Source organism: Microcebus murinus, chromosome 22, assembly GCF_040939455.1.
Source record: "Microcebus murinus isolate Inina chromosome 22, M.murinus_Inina_mat1.0, whole genome shotgun sequence".
NCBI lineage: Eukaryota > Metazoa > Chordata > Mammalia > Primates > Cheirogaleidae > Microcebus > Microcebus murinus.
Window position 1 is genome coordinate 398,978 of NC_134125.1, and position 15,167 is coordinate 414,144.

Sequence of the window (15,167 nt, forward strand, 5' to 3'; positions counted from 1 at the left end):
GCCAAGGCGGGCGGATCGCTCGTGGTCGGGAGTTCAAAACCAGCCTGAGCAAGAGTGAGACCCCGTCTCTCCTATAAATAGAAAGAAATTAATTGGCCAACTAATATATATAGAAAAAATCAACCGAGCATGGTGGCACATGCCTGTAGTCCCAGCTACTCAGGAGGCTGAGGCAGGAGGATCGCTTGAGCCCAGGAGTTTGAGGTTGCTGTGAGCTAGGCTGATTCCAGAGTTAAATGATTTTTAAAATTTTTAGCCAATTTGTATAAGAATGCCAATGTTTTAAATTTCCTAGCAAATATTAGATTAACTCCTGAATATAGTAGTTCTCAAATTTTGGCATTTTGTTTCTTGGTGTTACATACATTTTGTACAAAATGAATCTGTCACGTAAGCACATACTTAATGTTGTGATTTAATGAGGTGTTACATTTTAAAGAGTGAATAACAGTGTACAACTCTCAGAAGCCTGTTTGGCTTCAGTCTTGTATAGTTTCAGTGACTGGTTCTATTATTGTTTTTTTGGATGATATTTTAATTTGTGGAAGCTCTATTGGTTCTTTTCCAAATCTGCTTTTTTAAAAAGTATGCTGTTTTCCTTTTTCTGTGTTTTTAGATTTTATTGTCTTTAGTATTTTTAAATATATTCATTGTAGTGGGTTTAATCCAGTTTTATTGTCTGGAGTTCTGGGGGTCTCCTGCCGTGTGTGCTCTTGGTCACTCTGGGACCCTGTGGGGTGGATCTGTCTGTGGCGGGGAGTCCCGTGCAGTCTGCTGAAGGCCCTCCGGTGGCTTCACTGCCTGGTTTCCCAGGAGTGCCACTTGCCTGGGGTCCCTTTTCCTTTGGTTCTTTGACTCGAGGCTTCCCAGATGATGTGGAAATGTGACGCAAAGCACAGACTTGTTATGGTGATGCTCAGGGAAGATGTTCTCTTCACTCAGGCGCGGTTTTGGTGAGCAGACCCCCTAGTTTATCCATTTATGGAGGTGGCCTTTGAGAGTCCTGCCTCTGGGGCTCTGTTGAGTGTAGGTTGTCTCTCCCAGACGGGCCGTGAGAAAGTGCAGAGAAGAGCTCTGAGCGCAGGCCCACGGCACCGTCCCAGGAAAGGCCTGTGTGCACGGCCCTCACTGCGCCTGGGAGGTTGGGTTTCCAGCGGGTTCCTGCCATTCTCTGATAAGGGTGGCTTGCTGTGCCTCAGTGTGCGTGCAGATATTGTGGTCTGTGCTGGGGCGGGGCTGGGGATGTGTGCCACGCAGAGGTGCCCGCACAGCCAGCCCCAACGAACCTGCGTGCTGGGTCTGGTGAGCTCCCTGGTGGACAGTAGTTCACACGGTTGTCATGGTTTGATACTGGGAGGATGAAGTGTGACCTTGTGTGACCCCTCAGGGAGGGGCCTCTGGGAACTTGTGCCTGGCTTCACCCTTCCTGGCTGTGTTCCGGGCGAGCGCTGCCGGCCGTGCCAGGGCATCTGCCAAGTCAGCTCGACGCACAGTTTTGAGTCCGCTCCTTGCTTGTGCACTCTGGGGAGTGTTCCTTGCTTAAAGGTCAGTTCGGCATTTACAGGGATAGTTTTTGTATTTACACGGGATTTCGAGGAGTTTAGTATCTGGAGTTTTTAGGCTCATGGCTAAGCTGTGGCTAAAAGTGGAAGTCTGGCTGGAAGTCACATACGGGGCAGTCCAGACGTGGTTCAGAGCATGGGCTGGGACTAGGAGGGGCTGTCTTGGGAGCCCACGCTGTCCTCTGCACCTTCTCATCTGTCAGGGACTGTGTGACACACACTCGGCACCTCACTGGGCACAGGGCACCCAGGAGTGGTGCCGTCTGCTCTGGCTGGACCCCAGGCCGCCACTGTTGGTCTTACAGACACACCGTGCAGAGGTCACAGACTGGAACATAGCTGGAGCCACAGGGCTCTTTTGGGATGGCGGATACTGCCCCTGTGGACGCTGCCTTCATCTGGGCACTGCTCTTTCCTGCAAGCGTCACCTACACCTGGGCCCTGGGTACAGTGCTGTCATTTCCTCCCTGGACCTGTGGTGCCACCTTGGTTCCTCTGCTGTTCCCAGTTCTTATCTTGGTCCCAACCCCCTGCTTTCCCTTTCTCTGTAGGTGTGTGATCAGATTAAGGCCAAACTCACCTCCCTGAAGGATGTTCCTAACCGGATTGAGTGTCCCCTTATCTACCACCTGGACGTGGGGGCCATGTACCCCAACATCATCCTGACGAACCGCCTGCAGGTGAGACTTACCTTCCTGCATCTTCCTTCGCCAGGACTGGGACATTCTCTGCCTGAACCCTAATTGTTTTCTTGCTCCCTACTCACAGCCCTCAGCCATGGTGGATGAGGCCACCTGTGCCGCCTGCGACTTCAATAAGCCGGGAGCGAACTGCCAGCGCAAGATGGCCTGGCAGTGGAGGGGCGAGTTCAGTGAGTGTGGGCTGGGGGGCTCAGCGGGAGACGGGCAAGCCTGGCGCTCCTCTCAAACCTGCCCCTGTTGCCTCCTTCCCAGTGCCAGCCAGTCGCAGCGAATACCACCGGATCCAGCACCAGCTGGAATCAGAGAAGTTTCCCCCCTTGTTCCCGGAGGGACCGGCGAGAGCCTTTCATGAGCTGTCCCGTGAGGAGCAGGCTAAATACGAGAAGAAGAGGCTGGCAGGTGAGCGCCTGGTGTGGCCTCGGCTTTCTGAACCTGGCACCTCCTGCTCTGACTGTCCTCCCCAGGCCGTGCGGGTACAGCGCAGTCAGCAGTCTGCAGAGCGGTTGTTGCAGCAGACCAGCGTCTGTTCTAGATTGCTGTGAACCGCTGTTCCTGTGGGTTCCTTCCCTTGTTTCTCCTTCAGCAAGTGTCAGAAGCTGCTCTTTCTGTGGTCTCTGCGTGTTTGGCCTGTATGTACCCAGGAGCTGTCCTTTGTTGGGATGATATACCAGCAGCATGTCTGAGTTTCCTACTCCAGTGTGTCCCTCCACATCCCTGTGTCCCAGGTCTGTCTTTCGTGTCTGCGAGATCTCATGTACCCCCTGCCACTCTGAATTGTGCCTAGATTACTGCCGGAAAGCCTACAAGAAGATCCACATCACCAAGGTGGAGGAGCGCCTCACCACCATCTGCCAGCGGGAAAACTCCTTCTACGTGGACACAGTGCGCGCCTTCCGGGACAGGCGCTACGAGTTCAAAGGGCTCCACAAGGTGAGGTCTGAGGCACTTTGAGAGTCGGCCTTGCTGAGGGCAGATCAGAGTTTAGTTTCTGACATGAGGATCTCTGCTAGGCTCCGCCTGGACGTTCTTGACTCACCCACTGGGATGTGGTGGTTTGACCCTCTGAGCCAGCACACACCCTCAGACGGTAAACGCATAAATGTTTTTAGCTTTGAAGAGTTTGTGGCCAGAAAGGATGTGGCTGTCATCCACCCTGGTCTGGGGCCTCAGACTGCCCTCAACGATAGTTCTGAAGTGATTACTTGGTTTAGCACGAGGGTCCGCCTGTGACAGCTGGGTGGCAGTTTGGATAAATGAACTTTTATTGGAACCCAGCTGCATCCCCGCCACTGTGGGAGTGAGACGTTCTGACAAACTCAGGGGCCCTCGCGCCTGTGGGATTCACCATCTGACCTTTAGTTTGGTCACCTCTGATTCAGATGAATTAGGGAATATTTTAACTGACACGTATCATCCGGTGAGAACAAGGAAAATACACAACAACATCTCAGTTACAATGTCAGTGGGTGACAGTTTCATATTTACTCAAATCGAGGTATTTCTTCCGAGAGACCATCCTTCACTGCTAGGCTGGGTAGGGCCCTCTCATCCCCACTGCCTGCTGCACCCGTCATCACGCCGTGTCCCTGCCATTGCAAACTCTCTTCTTAAAGGTGTCAGGTGGACGGAACGTGAAACTCAGGTTTCTAAGGGCTCAGTGGCGTTGAGTACAGGCTACACCACCATGCCTCTCTAGAGCTCTTCATCCTCCCAGACTGAAACACCGTCCCCACCAAACACTAACCTCCACCCTGCTGATCCCCCTCCACCTCCCGTCTGAATTCAACTGCTGTAGGGACCTTTTCATGTCTGAATAATCTTCCATCGTATAGAAACCGCTCCTTCCTCACTCGAGAACTGCGCGAACATGTAGCTCGTCGCCGTTTTCCATCTCACATTCTGCAAAGTCGGTGGCCCAAGGTTTTAATACCGTGAAAAAGTTAAAATCTGTAGAAAAGCTGAGAAAACAGTACGGGGAAGACTACGCAGTCCTCTCCTCGTCGGCTAGGTTTGTTCGTCCTTTCATCTGTGGTGTTGTCTTGGCTTGTTTCCACCTTTGGGCTGTTGTGAGTGATCTTGCTGTGATATGGACATAGAGATATCTCTTCAAGCCTCTGCTTTAAATTCTTTTGAATCTATACCCAGAAGTGGAATTGTTAGATCTTATAATTCTATGTTTAACCTTTTAAGGAAGTATCATACTATCACTTTATTTTAATTAAACTGCTACTAAATTACCTGTTCACCCATCTCCCTCATCAGATAGGCACTGCGTGTACAGGAACTGTGTCTGTCTTACTCTTCAGAGTCTGTCGGAGCTCTTGGCGTGCACTAGGCCCCCAGTAAACATCTCGATCTTTTTTTGTTCTTTAAATACCAATCCTTTAAAAAACTTTTCTTCTCACCTTAGATGGGGAATTTACTGAAATGTTTTTGGCTGCTCCCTTTGCATTTCTTTTTTTTTTTTTTTTTTTGAGAGTCTTGCTTTGTTGCCCAGGCTAGAGTGAGTGCCGTGGCATCAGCCTACCTCATAGCAACCTCAATCTCCTGGGCTCGAGCAATCCTCCTGCTTCAGCCTCCCGAGTAGCTGGGACTACAGGCATGCACCACCATGCCCGGCTAATTTTTTTCTATATGTATTAGTTGGCCAATTAATTTCTTTCTATTTATAGTAGAGGCGGGGTCTCGCTCTTGCTCAGGCTGGTTTCGAACTCCTGACCTCGAGCAATCCGCCCACCTCGGCCTCCCAGAGTGCTAGGATTACAGGCGTGAGCCACCGCAGCCTGGCCCCTTTGCATTTCTTTATAGATTACATTTACCAGGGTCCTTTCGAGTAGCTCGTTTCCCTAAGTCTGACAGAGCAGACAAACCCAGGTTCTCTCATCCTGCGAGACTGGCCTCACGACAGGGGGTCGCATCACAAGCCAGCAAAGCGGTGCCCTGATTCCGCCCCACAGGGTTGTGCCAGACGCTGTTTGGGTGCCAGACACACGTCGGCTGTGAGGGGGGCAGCGGGATGTTCTGAGGCAAGGAGAGTGTCCAGTGTCATGACCACCATGATGGAGCTCATTCAGCAAGCCGTGGGGGCTTGCCGGGGCCTCCCTCACTCGAGGGTCCATCACATCCACTCTCCCACCGCTGTTTTCACATCCACTTTATGGAGGAAAAATTCAGAGGGTCAATCTCACCTCTTTTTTTTGGGGGGGGGGGGCAAACCACTTGGCTTTATTATAGACTCGTGGACGAGGTTCTGGGGCCCCAAGAGAGGGGGGTCCCCGGAAGTCGCTGCAGTTTGAAGGGGCTGAGGCGATCTCACCTCTTTGAGGTGTACAGTCCTATGACTTTTGATAAACACGTACAGTTTTATAACCACCACAGTTAAGACAATGTTTCCACCACCCCAAACACATCCATTTCAAACTTTTGGAACAGCACTCAGTCCTTTGTTAGCTTTTCTGTGTCTGTCTTCCAAGGCTCAGTGATATAGGTAGTGGGGATCCTTAAATATTGGCTCATGAACAGATGGTCACAAGACATGGCCTCTAATCAGGTGCCCTTTGCTCACTTCCTGTTAGCAGTTTCCCATGTTTGAGCACCCCGTAACTCAGCTTGTCGCTGGTATTAGGCAGGGGTCAGCCGCATGACAGGACTCGGAGTGGGAGCCCCGTGAAGGCCTCTGCTGGTCTGCAGATGTTGATTTCGTGTTTCTTCAGCTTGTTCTCAGGTCTGGATTCTGTCCTGGGCATTGACAGAGTCTGAGGTGTCTGTGTGGATTGTTGCTATCTGTACTAGAATATTTTCTCCTAGTCCTTGGTCTCACAGGAGTAGAGATACAACATGGGCTAGGCTTGGTGGCTCACGCCTGTAATACTAGCACTTTGGGAGGCTGAGGCTAGAGGATCGCTTGAGGCCGGAAGTTGAGGCCAGCCTGAGCAAGAGCAAAACCCTGTCTCTAAAAACATCAGAAAGATCAGTCAAGTGTCGTGGCGCACGCCTGTAGTCCCAGCTACTTGGGAGGCTGAGACAAAAGGATCGATTGAGCCGAGGACTTTGAGCTTGCAGTGAGCTACAGTGACGCCACCACTGTACTCTAGCCTGGGTGACCAAGTGAGACCATGTCTCAAAAAACAAAAAATATGAACATGTAACATGAATGTGTTCCTAGTGCTCAGAACTCCTTTCAGGAAAGCTGCCTTACCTGGGGCAGATGCAGGACATGTGACAACCAAGCGATAAAGGAAACACGACAAAATGTTGACGAGCTAGTCTAGGAGAGAAGTGTGTGGTCGTCACTGTACTGCTTTTTCAGATGTTCTTTGTATTTGAACTTTTTCGAAATACTAAAACCCTGGGCTATGGGTTTTGAGGACTATGAGATGGACAACCGTGAGGGCTGCGTGTGTGTGGTTCTCAGGTGTGGAAGAAGAAGCTCTCGGCGGCCATGGAGGCGGGCGACGCAGCCGAGGTGAAGCGCTGCAAGAACATGGAGGTCCTGTACGACTCGCTGCAGCTGGCGCACAAATGTATCCTCAACTCCTTCTACGGCTACGTCATGCGCAAGGGGTACAGCCGGGCCCCACAGATACTTGTGGGATGAATGAATGATTGATGAATGAGCAAACGAGTAGGCACCTTTAGATGACTAGGTTGGTGCAATGGGGCATGGGGGTACCACTCTCCAATTCCAGGAGGGAGCCAGCTTTGGGGGAGGGGTGATGGGCTGAGAGGGCCCATCTTGACTTTGGGGATCTGGGGTGTCCAAGAGAGGTAGGTGCTGCTGGACTTACCTGTCCCAGCATTGTAGGCTGGAGACTGGATTTGGTTTCCGGCATATTTACGTCACTTGGTGTGTGTCCTCACTTCGGGGACGTGGAGAGGATCTGGGTGTTTGCTTCATAATTCCGTGTATATTTATAAATAGGCAGAGAAATGGAGGCAGAGCCGGGTTAGGGGGCAGCAGAGAGTAGGGCTGGGGCAGGAGGGGAGAAGCTAGAGGTGAGAATGGGGCTGGGGAGAGGTTTGAAGAGAGCAGAGAAGGGTCTGGGGTGATGTTGAGAGTCCTGCTGAAGCGAGAGTTGTGAACTGCTGCAGTGGCAGCCACTGCACCCTTCCAGAACTTTCCTGAGCTGTGCTGGGCACCCTGAGGTGGGGATCCTCACGGCAGGGCCAAATTCTGCCTCAGTTCTGTCCTGCTTTGAATGCATTTGGCCACTTCCCTAGTCCCTTCTCGGGGTCTCTCCCTTGGCCTCCCCCCCCCTCGCCCCCCGAGGGAGCCTCACAGCAGCCCCACCCGCCTCGCAGGGCTCGCTGGTACTCCATGGAGATGGCGGGCATCGTCTGCTTCACGGGGGCCAACATCATCACCCAGGCGCGCGAGCTGATCGAGCAGATCGGGTGAGGGCTTACACAGGCAGGGGCGGCGTGGGGAGGACGGGGCTGGGACCCTGGGGCAGGGCGCTGACGGACGGCCTTGCACCCTGTCTCTGAAGGAGGCCCCTAGAACTGGACACAGACGGGATTTGGTGCGTCCTACCCAACAGCTTCCCGGAAAATTTTGTCCTCAAGACAACCAACGAGAAGAAGCCCAGGGTGACCATCTCCTACCCTGGGGCCATGCTGAATATCCTGGTCAAGGTGAGTCCAGCGAGGGGCTTCCAGCCCCGACTGCAGCCGGCCCTCTCGGACGCCCCAACAGGTCTCGGGGTGACGTCAGCAGCGCGGGAGGCGTCAGAGCTCTTCCCTCGGCCGTCTGCGGCCAGACTGCTGCGCTCAGGCTGCTGAGGGAGCTCTCCGCCTTTCTCCTTCAGCACAGCACCCAGGGGGTTTTGCTTAGAACTTTTTTATTTTGAAATAATTTTAAGCTCGTAGAAAATTACAAGAAATAGTGCAGAGACTTTCTGGACAGCCTTCAGCCTGCTTCCTGATGTTGGCCTCGTGCATGAACCACAGTACAGTTGTCAAGGCTAAGAAATTCACGTTGGAACACCTCGTGGCTAAGTCATAGGCTTCAAGTGGGGTTCCCGTTTTCCCCTCCTGTCCTTGCTCTGTCCAGATCCCAGCCAGGACCCCCGCAGCGTCGGGTCGTCTGCCTCTGTCCCCTCCGGGCTTGCGCCACCTCAGCCTGTCCCTGTCTGCCTCCACCGCACACGTTGATGTGCCAGTCGGGCACTTTGCTGACTGTCCCTTGATCTGGGACTGTTGTTTCTCATTGTCACACTGCAGTTATCTGGGATGTTTTTTGAGGAACACCCTCTTGTCGCATTCTCTTGGGCACGTCGAGTCTGGTCAGGGTCTGCGGTGTTGTGGGATGTTGGCCTGGAGCCCGGTGCGTGGAGACGTGGCCCCTCGCCGCAGGGCAGAGGGTTGAGCTTCCCTCCTGGAGAAAGGAGTGTCAGAGTTTCTTGGTATCTGTCAGAGCCGTCACAGTAACTAAGTTATGACAGAGATATTTGAGACTGTGCAAATACGCTGTTGACCCTTAAGCTTTCCCCCGCTGATTTTGGTGTTATTGGGGCATTTTGCCTGTAGCCATTGTCACTGTGGTGTGTCCTGTGTCCGTTTTCGTCTGTGTGGTGGTTGTCTGTTTCCCCGAATCCTTCTACTTTCATTAACTGGAATTCTGTAAGGAAGAGTTGTCTCCCTTCTCTCCCATTTGTTCCCTTGCTTATTAAGTTTGCTCATTTGGTTATACCAGCCTGGACACAGGGTGTCTGATCTGTTGGTTACAGTCCAGTACGGTCTTCACGTGTTCTGTTGCTCAGTTTGTTCCCCTTTGGCCACAGGGCGGGGGAGAGGGGTCCTTCCTTTTTGCCGCGTGTTCTTGGAACATGCTGCAATCCGTGCTTTTGTTTTTGCACTTCCTATCATACTGGTAGTACCAGGTGCTCCAGCCTCACCTTGTATTTTCCCTGTTCCAGCTTGGAGCCAGCCAGTCCTCCTGGGAACCAGATTCCTTTTTCTGGAGAATGGCATGAGAAACTCAGATGGGGTGCTGGCTGTGCTTGTCACTGCTGGGGTGCCATAGCCCTCATGACTCAGTGGGCCGTAGCCCTCATGACTCAGTGGGCCGTAGCTCTCATGACTCAGTGGGTCGAGCCAGGAGCTGTTTGTTTCTGTATCCGTGTGTGTGGGCACACAAGCTTGTAAATACGAGTGTCCATGTTGACATCTCTGGCTCCTGTCTAGCCCCCTTTCCTTGTTAGCGACTTCTTTCTCCTGTGGCAATAAACGTGTCTCTGATTTGTTCATGTAAAACAGTTTCAGATTTGCTGCCAGAATTGAGCCCCTGTGAGAAATAAACTCACCCTCTGCAGCAAAGTGCCTGTGAACAGTCTCTCCTGTCCTTTGTCTTCCGTGGTGCAGTCGGGAAGAGTCTGCAGGGGCCGCTCCGCTCTCCCCCACACCCCAGAATGTTCTCACACGCCAACAGCACAGTGGCAGTGGCCTTCCTTTGTCCCAGTCTGCAGCCCTCTCCCCCCACACCCTAGTTAATGGTTTTGCCTTTTTTTTTTTTTTTTTTTTTTGAGACAGAGTCTCACTGTGTTGCCCAGGCTAGAGTGAGTGCCGTGGCATCAGCCTAGCTCACAGCAACCTCAAACTCCTGGGCTCAAGCAATCCTCCTGCCTCAGCCTCCCAAGTAACTGGGACTACAGGCATGCGCCACCTTGCCTGGCTAATTTTTTTTCTATATGTATTAGTTGGCCAGTTAATTTCTTTCTATTTATAGTAGAGACGGGGTCTTGCTCTTGCTCAGGCTGGTTTCGAACTCCTGATGTTGAACAATCTGCCTGCCTTGGCCTCCCAGAGTGCTAGGATCATAGGCGTGAGCCACTGCGCCCAGCCTGGTTAATGGTTTTGATTTGCATAAGTGAACCTCACTCTCTGTGCAGCTCTGAGGATCCTGACAGGCCCACAGTGCCGCGCACCGCCACAGACCAGCACAGCGCCAGCCCCAGCTCTTCCCACGTGCCACCCCTCTGTCACACACCCTCTCTCCACTCTGAAACCTGGCAACCCCCGGTGTGGTTTTGTGCTTTCCAAGATGTCAATTGAATGGAAACATACAGTTGCAACCTTTTGGGTCTGGGCTCTTGGATTCAGCAAGATGCACTTGCGTTTCACCATGTTGCTGTGCATGTCAGAACTTCTTCCCTTCTGCTCCCGACCTGTTCTGTGACCTGGAAGAGCCTCAGTTTGCTGATCCACCTGCCCCTTGAGGGAATGTCAGGTGGTTCCTAGTTTGGGCCTTGTTGAGTGATGCTGCCCCTTTTCCCTCTCGTTTCTCAGGAAGGCTTCACCAACCACCAGTACCAGGAGCTGGCCGAGCCGTCCTCGCTCACCTATGTCACCCGTTCAGAAAACAGCATCTTTTTTGAGGTGGATGGACCCTACCTTGCCATGATCCTTCCAGCCTCCAAGGAAGAAGGCAAGAAACTGAAGAAGAGGTGGGAATCTCACAGCCTTTGTGCTTTGGAAAGGAAACGGATTAAGATGGAGATTTGATAACCCAATCAGGAAAATGGACCAGGAGCTAGGACGGGGTGGGCCTGGGTTCCTCTGGTTTCGCTGACTCAGTCTGAACAGCTCCCGCCACCACCTGCTACGTTCTGGCTCTGTGGGCTGCAGGCCGTCGAATCATCCCATCTCTGAGCACCATTAGCTTGAGGGCAGGGTGACACTCTCTGCCTGCTGGAGGGTCAGAAAGAGAAGAGGAAGGCAGGGGGAGGACAGCAGCTCGCACCCCAGTGCTTTCTCACTGCTTTGCTCGTCTGTGGTTCCAGATACGCTGTGTTCAATGAAGATGGTTCCCTGGCTGAGCTCAAGGGCTTTGAGGTCAAGCGCCGCGGGGAGCTGCAGCTGATCAAGATCTTCCAGTCCTCGGTGTTCGAGGCCTTCCTCAAGGGCAGCACGCTGGAAGAGGTGTACGGCTCGGTAGCCAAGGTGGCCGACTACTGGCTGGATGTGCTGTACAGCAAGGTGAGGGCCCAGCCCCTACCCCCTGGCTTGGAGGGATGCAGGGCTCTGCAGGAAAGGGACCTGGTGTTCCCTGGGTGACACCAAGGTAACAGAACTCAGGGCTGCATCTGATGAAATCCAAGCACCAGTGCCCTCCAACTTTCCCTCGGCTTCTGTGTCCTGGGACACAGCTCTCAGCTCTGTGAAGGAAACATTTTTAAAAATAGCATGATAACAGGAATCTTAAAAGTTTACCAATAGTCACATCAACTTCCTTGATTTCTTTTTTTTTTTTTTCTTTTTTTTTTTTTTCTTTTTTTTTTTTTTGAGACAGAGTCTCACTCTGTTGCCCAGGCTACCAGGCTAGAGTGTCGTGGTGTCAGCCTAGCTCACAGCAACCTCAAACTCCTGGGCTCAACTTATCCTCCTGCCTCAGCCTCCTGAGTAGCTGGGACTACAGGCATGAACCACCATGCCCGGCTAATTATTTCTATGTATTTTTAGTTGGCCAATTAATTTGTTTCTATATTTAATAGAGACGGGGTCTTGCTCTTGCTCAGGCTGGTCTTAAACTCCTGACCTTGAGCAATCCTCCCACCTCGGCCTCCCAGAGTGCTAGGATTACAGGCGTGAGCCACCACGCCCAGCCTTCTTTTATTTTTTTGAGACAGTCTCACTCTGTTGCCTGGTCTAGAATGCCGTGGCATCAGCCTAGCTCACAGCAACCTCAAACTCCTGGGCTCAAGTTATCCTCCTGCCTCAGCCTCCTGAGTAGCTGGGACTACAGGCACATGCCACCATGCCCAGCTAGTGTGTGTGTGTGTGTGTGTGTGTGTGTGTGTGTGTGTGTGTGTGTGTGTTTAAGTTGTCTAGCTAATTTCTTTCTATTTTTTTTAGTAGAGATGGGGTCTCGATCTTGCTCCAGCTGGTCTCAAACTCCTGAGCTCAAATAATCTTCCCACCTCGGCCTCCCAGAGTGCTGGGATTACAGATGTGAGCCACCAGGCCCGGCCAACTTCCTTAATTTTTAACGTTTTTGTAGGCCCTGCAAATGCACATATCACTTTTATGATTTATTTATTATTTTCTTTTTTTGTGAAGATAGTCTGGCTTTGTTGCCCAGGCTGGTCTTAAACATCTGGCCTCATGTGATCCTACTGCTTCGGCCTCCAAGCATGCTGAGATTACCGGCGTGAGCCACCGCACCTGGCCAGACTTCCACTGGAGCGGTGTGTTTACTGGCACAGGCTGGAGCAGTGCGCGTCCCCCTGGAGCACAGTCCCCAGTGAGCTCAGGCTTGACGCCCTCGATTCCTGCTGTGCTGCTTTATCCACTGCCTCTTTCTCCAGGCGGCTAACATGCCTGATTCAGAGCTGTTCGAGCTGATCTCTGAGAACCGCTCCATGTCTCGGAAGCTGGAAGATTACGGGGAACAGAAGTCTACGTCCATCAGCACGGCGAAGCGCCTGGCCGAGTTCCTGGGAGACCAGATGGTCAAGGATGCGGGGCTGAGCTGCCGCTACATCATCTCCCGCAAGCCCGAGGGCTCTCCTGTCACCGAGAGGCAAGGCCTTCCTTAAAGATCTGAGTCGTGCTTAACACCAGATGTGGGCAGAGCATAGGTGCCCATCATCCAGAAATGCATAAATGTGTGTTTTAGACAATGAAACACCATCCGAGAGTTCAGAGGATTGAACTGAAGCTGCAGGTTACAGCACTGACAGCTTGAAAGGATGTTGGAATAAAAAACAAAAGCATGTTGCAAGATAACACAGGTACCTCTACCTGTGTAAGACTTGAAAACATGGAAACTGCTCTTCCTCTTATGGTTACACAGAACAGCAGTGCCATAGGCGCCTGTGGGGATTGACAAGTGCCAGGATAAGGGTTGTGCTTACCTCCTTGTGAGCAGGGGACAGGCTAGAGACCATGCAGGCTTCACCCACTGGCAGGGTGTTGGCACTTGATGGAGTTGGGTGGGTGCACAGGGTGTGTGTCCTCCATGTGTTCCTTTATGTTTATGACATTTCACAACAGGTGTTTCCTCCAGCAGAGGAAAGAGCCAGTTGCTTTGCTTGTGACATGAGAACGGGCTGGTCCTTTCTCAAAAGTAGTAGCCCAACTTTTCTCTGTGTTACCCAATGACTAACATTTTAGAAATGTTTACTTCCGTGTGTGTGCATGGACGTGTGACTTATTGTGAGGATGTGTGTGAATCTGTTAGCAGTGGATAGACACGAAACGGACGAAGAGGCCAGCAGCAGGAGTGGCACATGAGGCCACAATCTTCTAATGAGATGGAGTAGCGTGTAGTTATTGAATATTATAAACATATATGAGGTATGGTCTGCACAAAATAACATTAAATAAAATGTAGGCTATAAATCCTCATTTCCGTGTGCATTTGGTGAGAGTTATAATTGGATTTAAGGTGATCTTCTCTGTTGATGAGTTTTGTGTCTTTTCTCCTTACCCAGGGCTATCCCACTTGCCATCTTCCAGGCAGAGCCCACAGTGAGGAAGCACTTTCTCCGGAAATGGCTTAAGAGCTCCTCCCTTCAAGACTTTGATATTCGGACAGTGAGTACCTGATGTTATTCCTGCTCTCAAAGTTCAGGAGGAAAGCTGGACATGGCGGAGTACTCCTGCTCTGATGTGTGATGAGTTGGGTCGTTTTCTTGTCGGGAGTCTTCTCTCTTGACTTCCTCCTTTCCGATACATGTGTGATAGGTGAGGAAATAGTAACTCTTTAGGGCAAAACAGAGAAAGGTCACTGCCGGCAAGTGGTGTTCTCTTGGATGGACTAAGGCCAAGGGTCTCACTCAGCTCCATGATCCGCTCCTGCCTTGCTGTGCTCTGTGAAATGGGCGCCTTTTGTCACAGGGTTTCTAAGAGGATTGAATAAGATAGCATTTCGCTCCATGCTCGGCGTGGAGCAAGCTTCCCAAACAGCTCCTGTTCCTTGCAGACTCTCTAAGAGGATTGAATTACAACAGCATTTCCCTCACTGCTCAGCATGAGTAAGCTTCCCAAATAGTGCCTGTTCTTCGCAGACCCTCTAAGAGGGTTAGATAAGACACAGCATTAGCTCAGGGCTTGGCTGGAGTAAGCGTCACAGGCAGTTGCGCTGTTGCTGTTTCTCGTTGCCACTCAGATCCTGGACTGGGACTACTACATCGAGCGGCTGGGAAGTGCCATCCAGAAGATCATCACGATCCCGGCAGCTCTGCAGCAGGTGCGGGGGAGCCGGTGGCAGGTGGCTGGAAACCAGCGTAGTCAAAGGGTCCCTCCCTGATCCGTGTGGTCCTCGTGCAGGTGAAGAACCCAGTGCCACGCGTCAAGCACCCTGACTGGCTGCACAGAAAACTGCTGGAGAAGAATGACGTCTGCAAGCAGAAGAAAATCAGTGAGCTCTTCGTCCTGGAGGGCAGGAGACAGGTAACGGGGCCGAGCCCAGGGCCGGGTGGCTGGGCGGGGCGGGTTCCGAGGCACACAGGGCACCAAGGTCCTTGCGCTGCTGTCTGCAATTTTGTGATGCTTCTGTTCAAGCCTCAGAAATGGCTATTTTTTTTCTAAAAGCATACAACTCAATACTTCGCTCTTTAATTCCCTCTAGTGTTACTTTTTTGTAATAGGGAGCATCCCGTGAATCAGCAGGTGAGGGTGAAGACCTGCCTCACTCTGTAATTTTTGGGATGCTCCAGCTGGACCCAGTGCCTTGGGGTGGATAAGTGGCCCTTGAGGCCTCTGTATTCTAAGCGTGAAGTGGAACTCTTTCCTGCGGGAGCACCAAGGAGTGTTGGGCGCAGTGCGATGAGCAGCATCACTAAAGAAAATTCTCTAATGCTGAAAGTTGAAAGTGAGCTATAAACCAGAGCAGTGTACAAACTCACATGATAAACAAGCATATTCTCAGATAAATTGGATTTTAAAATGTAATCATTCATAT

The 15,167-nt window shown here is 51.7% G+C and overlaps 1 protein-coding gene across 1 annotated transcript in view; it reads left to right on the forward strand.

Annotated features, from left to right (window-relative positions):
• POLE (DNA polymerase epsilon, catalytic subunit) overlaps positions 1-15,167 on the forward strand; it is a 53,134-nt gene that overhangs the window by 16,087 nt on the left and 21,880 nt on the right. Inside the window, exons 17-29 of the mRNA XM_075996398.1 lie at positions 2,114-2,242; positions 2,331-2,433; positions 2,516-2,662; positions 3,048-3,193; positions 6,678-6,826; positions 7,565-7,657; positions 7,753-7,897; positions 10,550-10,707; positions 11,044-11,239; positions 12,568-12,782; positions 13,696-13,798; positions 14,373-14,453; positions 14,534-14,656. Of these exons, the coding sequence (XP_075852513.1) occupies positions 2,114-2,242; positions 2,331-2,433; positions 2,516-2,662; positions 3,048-3,193; positions 6,678-6,826; positions 7,565-7,657; positions 7,753-7,897; positions 10,550-10,707; positions 11,044-11,239; positions 12,568-12,782; positions 13,696-13,798; positions 14,373-14,453; positions 14,534-14,656 (1,788 nt within the window). The remainder of the gene's footprint in view (positions 1-2,113; positions 2,243-2,330; positions 2,434-2,515; positions 2,663-3,047; positions 3,194-6,677; positions 6,827-7,564; positions 7,658-7,752; positions 7,898-10,549; positions 10,708-11,043; positions 11,240-12,567; positions 12,783-13,695; positions 13,799-14,372; positions 14,454-14,533; positions 14,657-15,167) is intronic.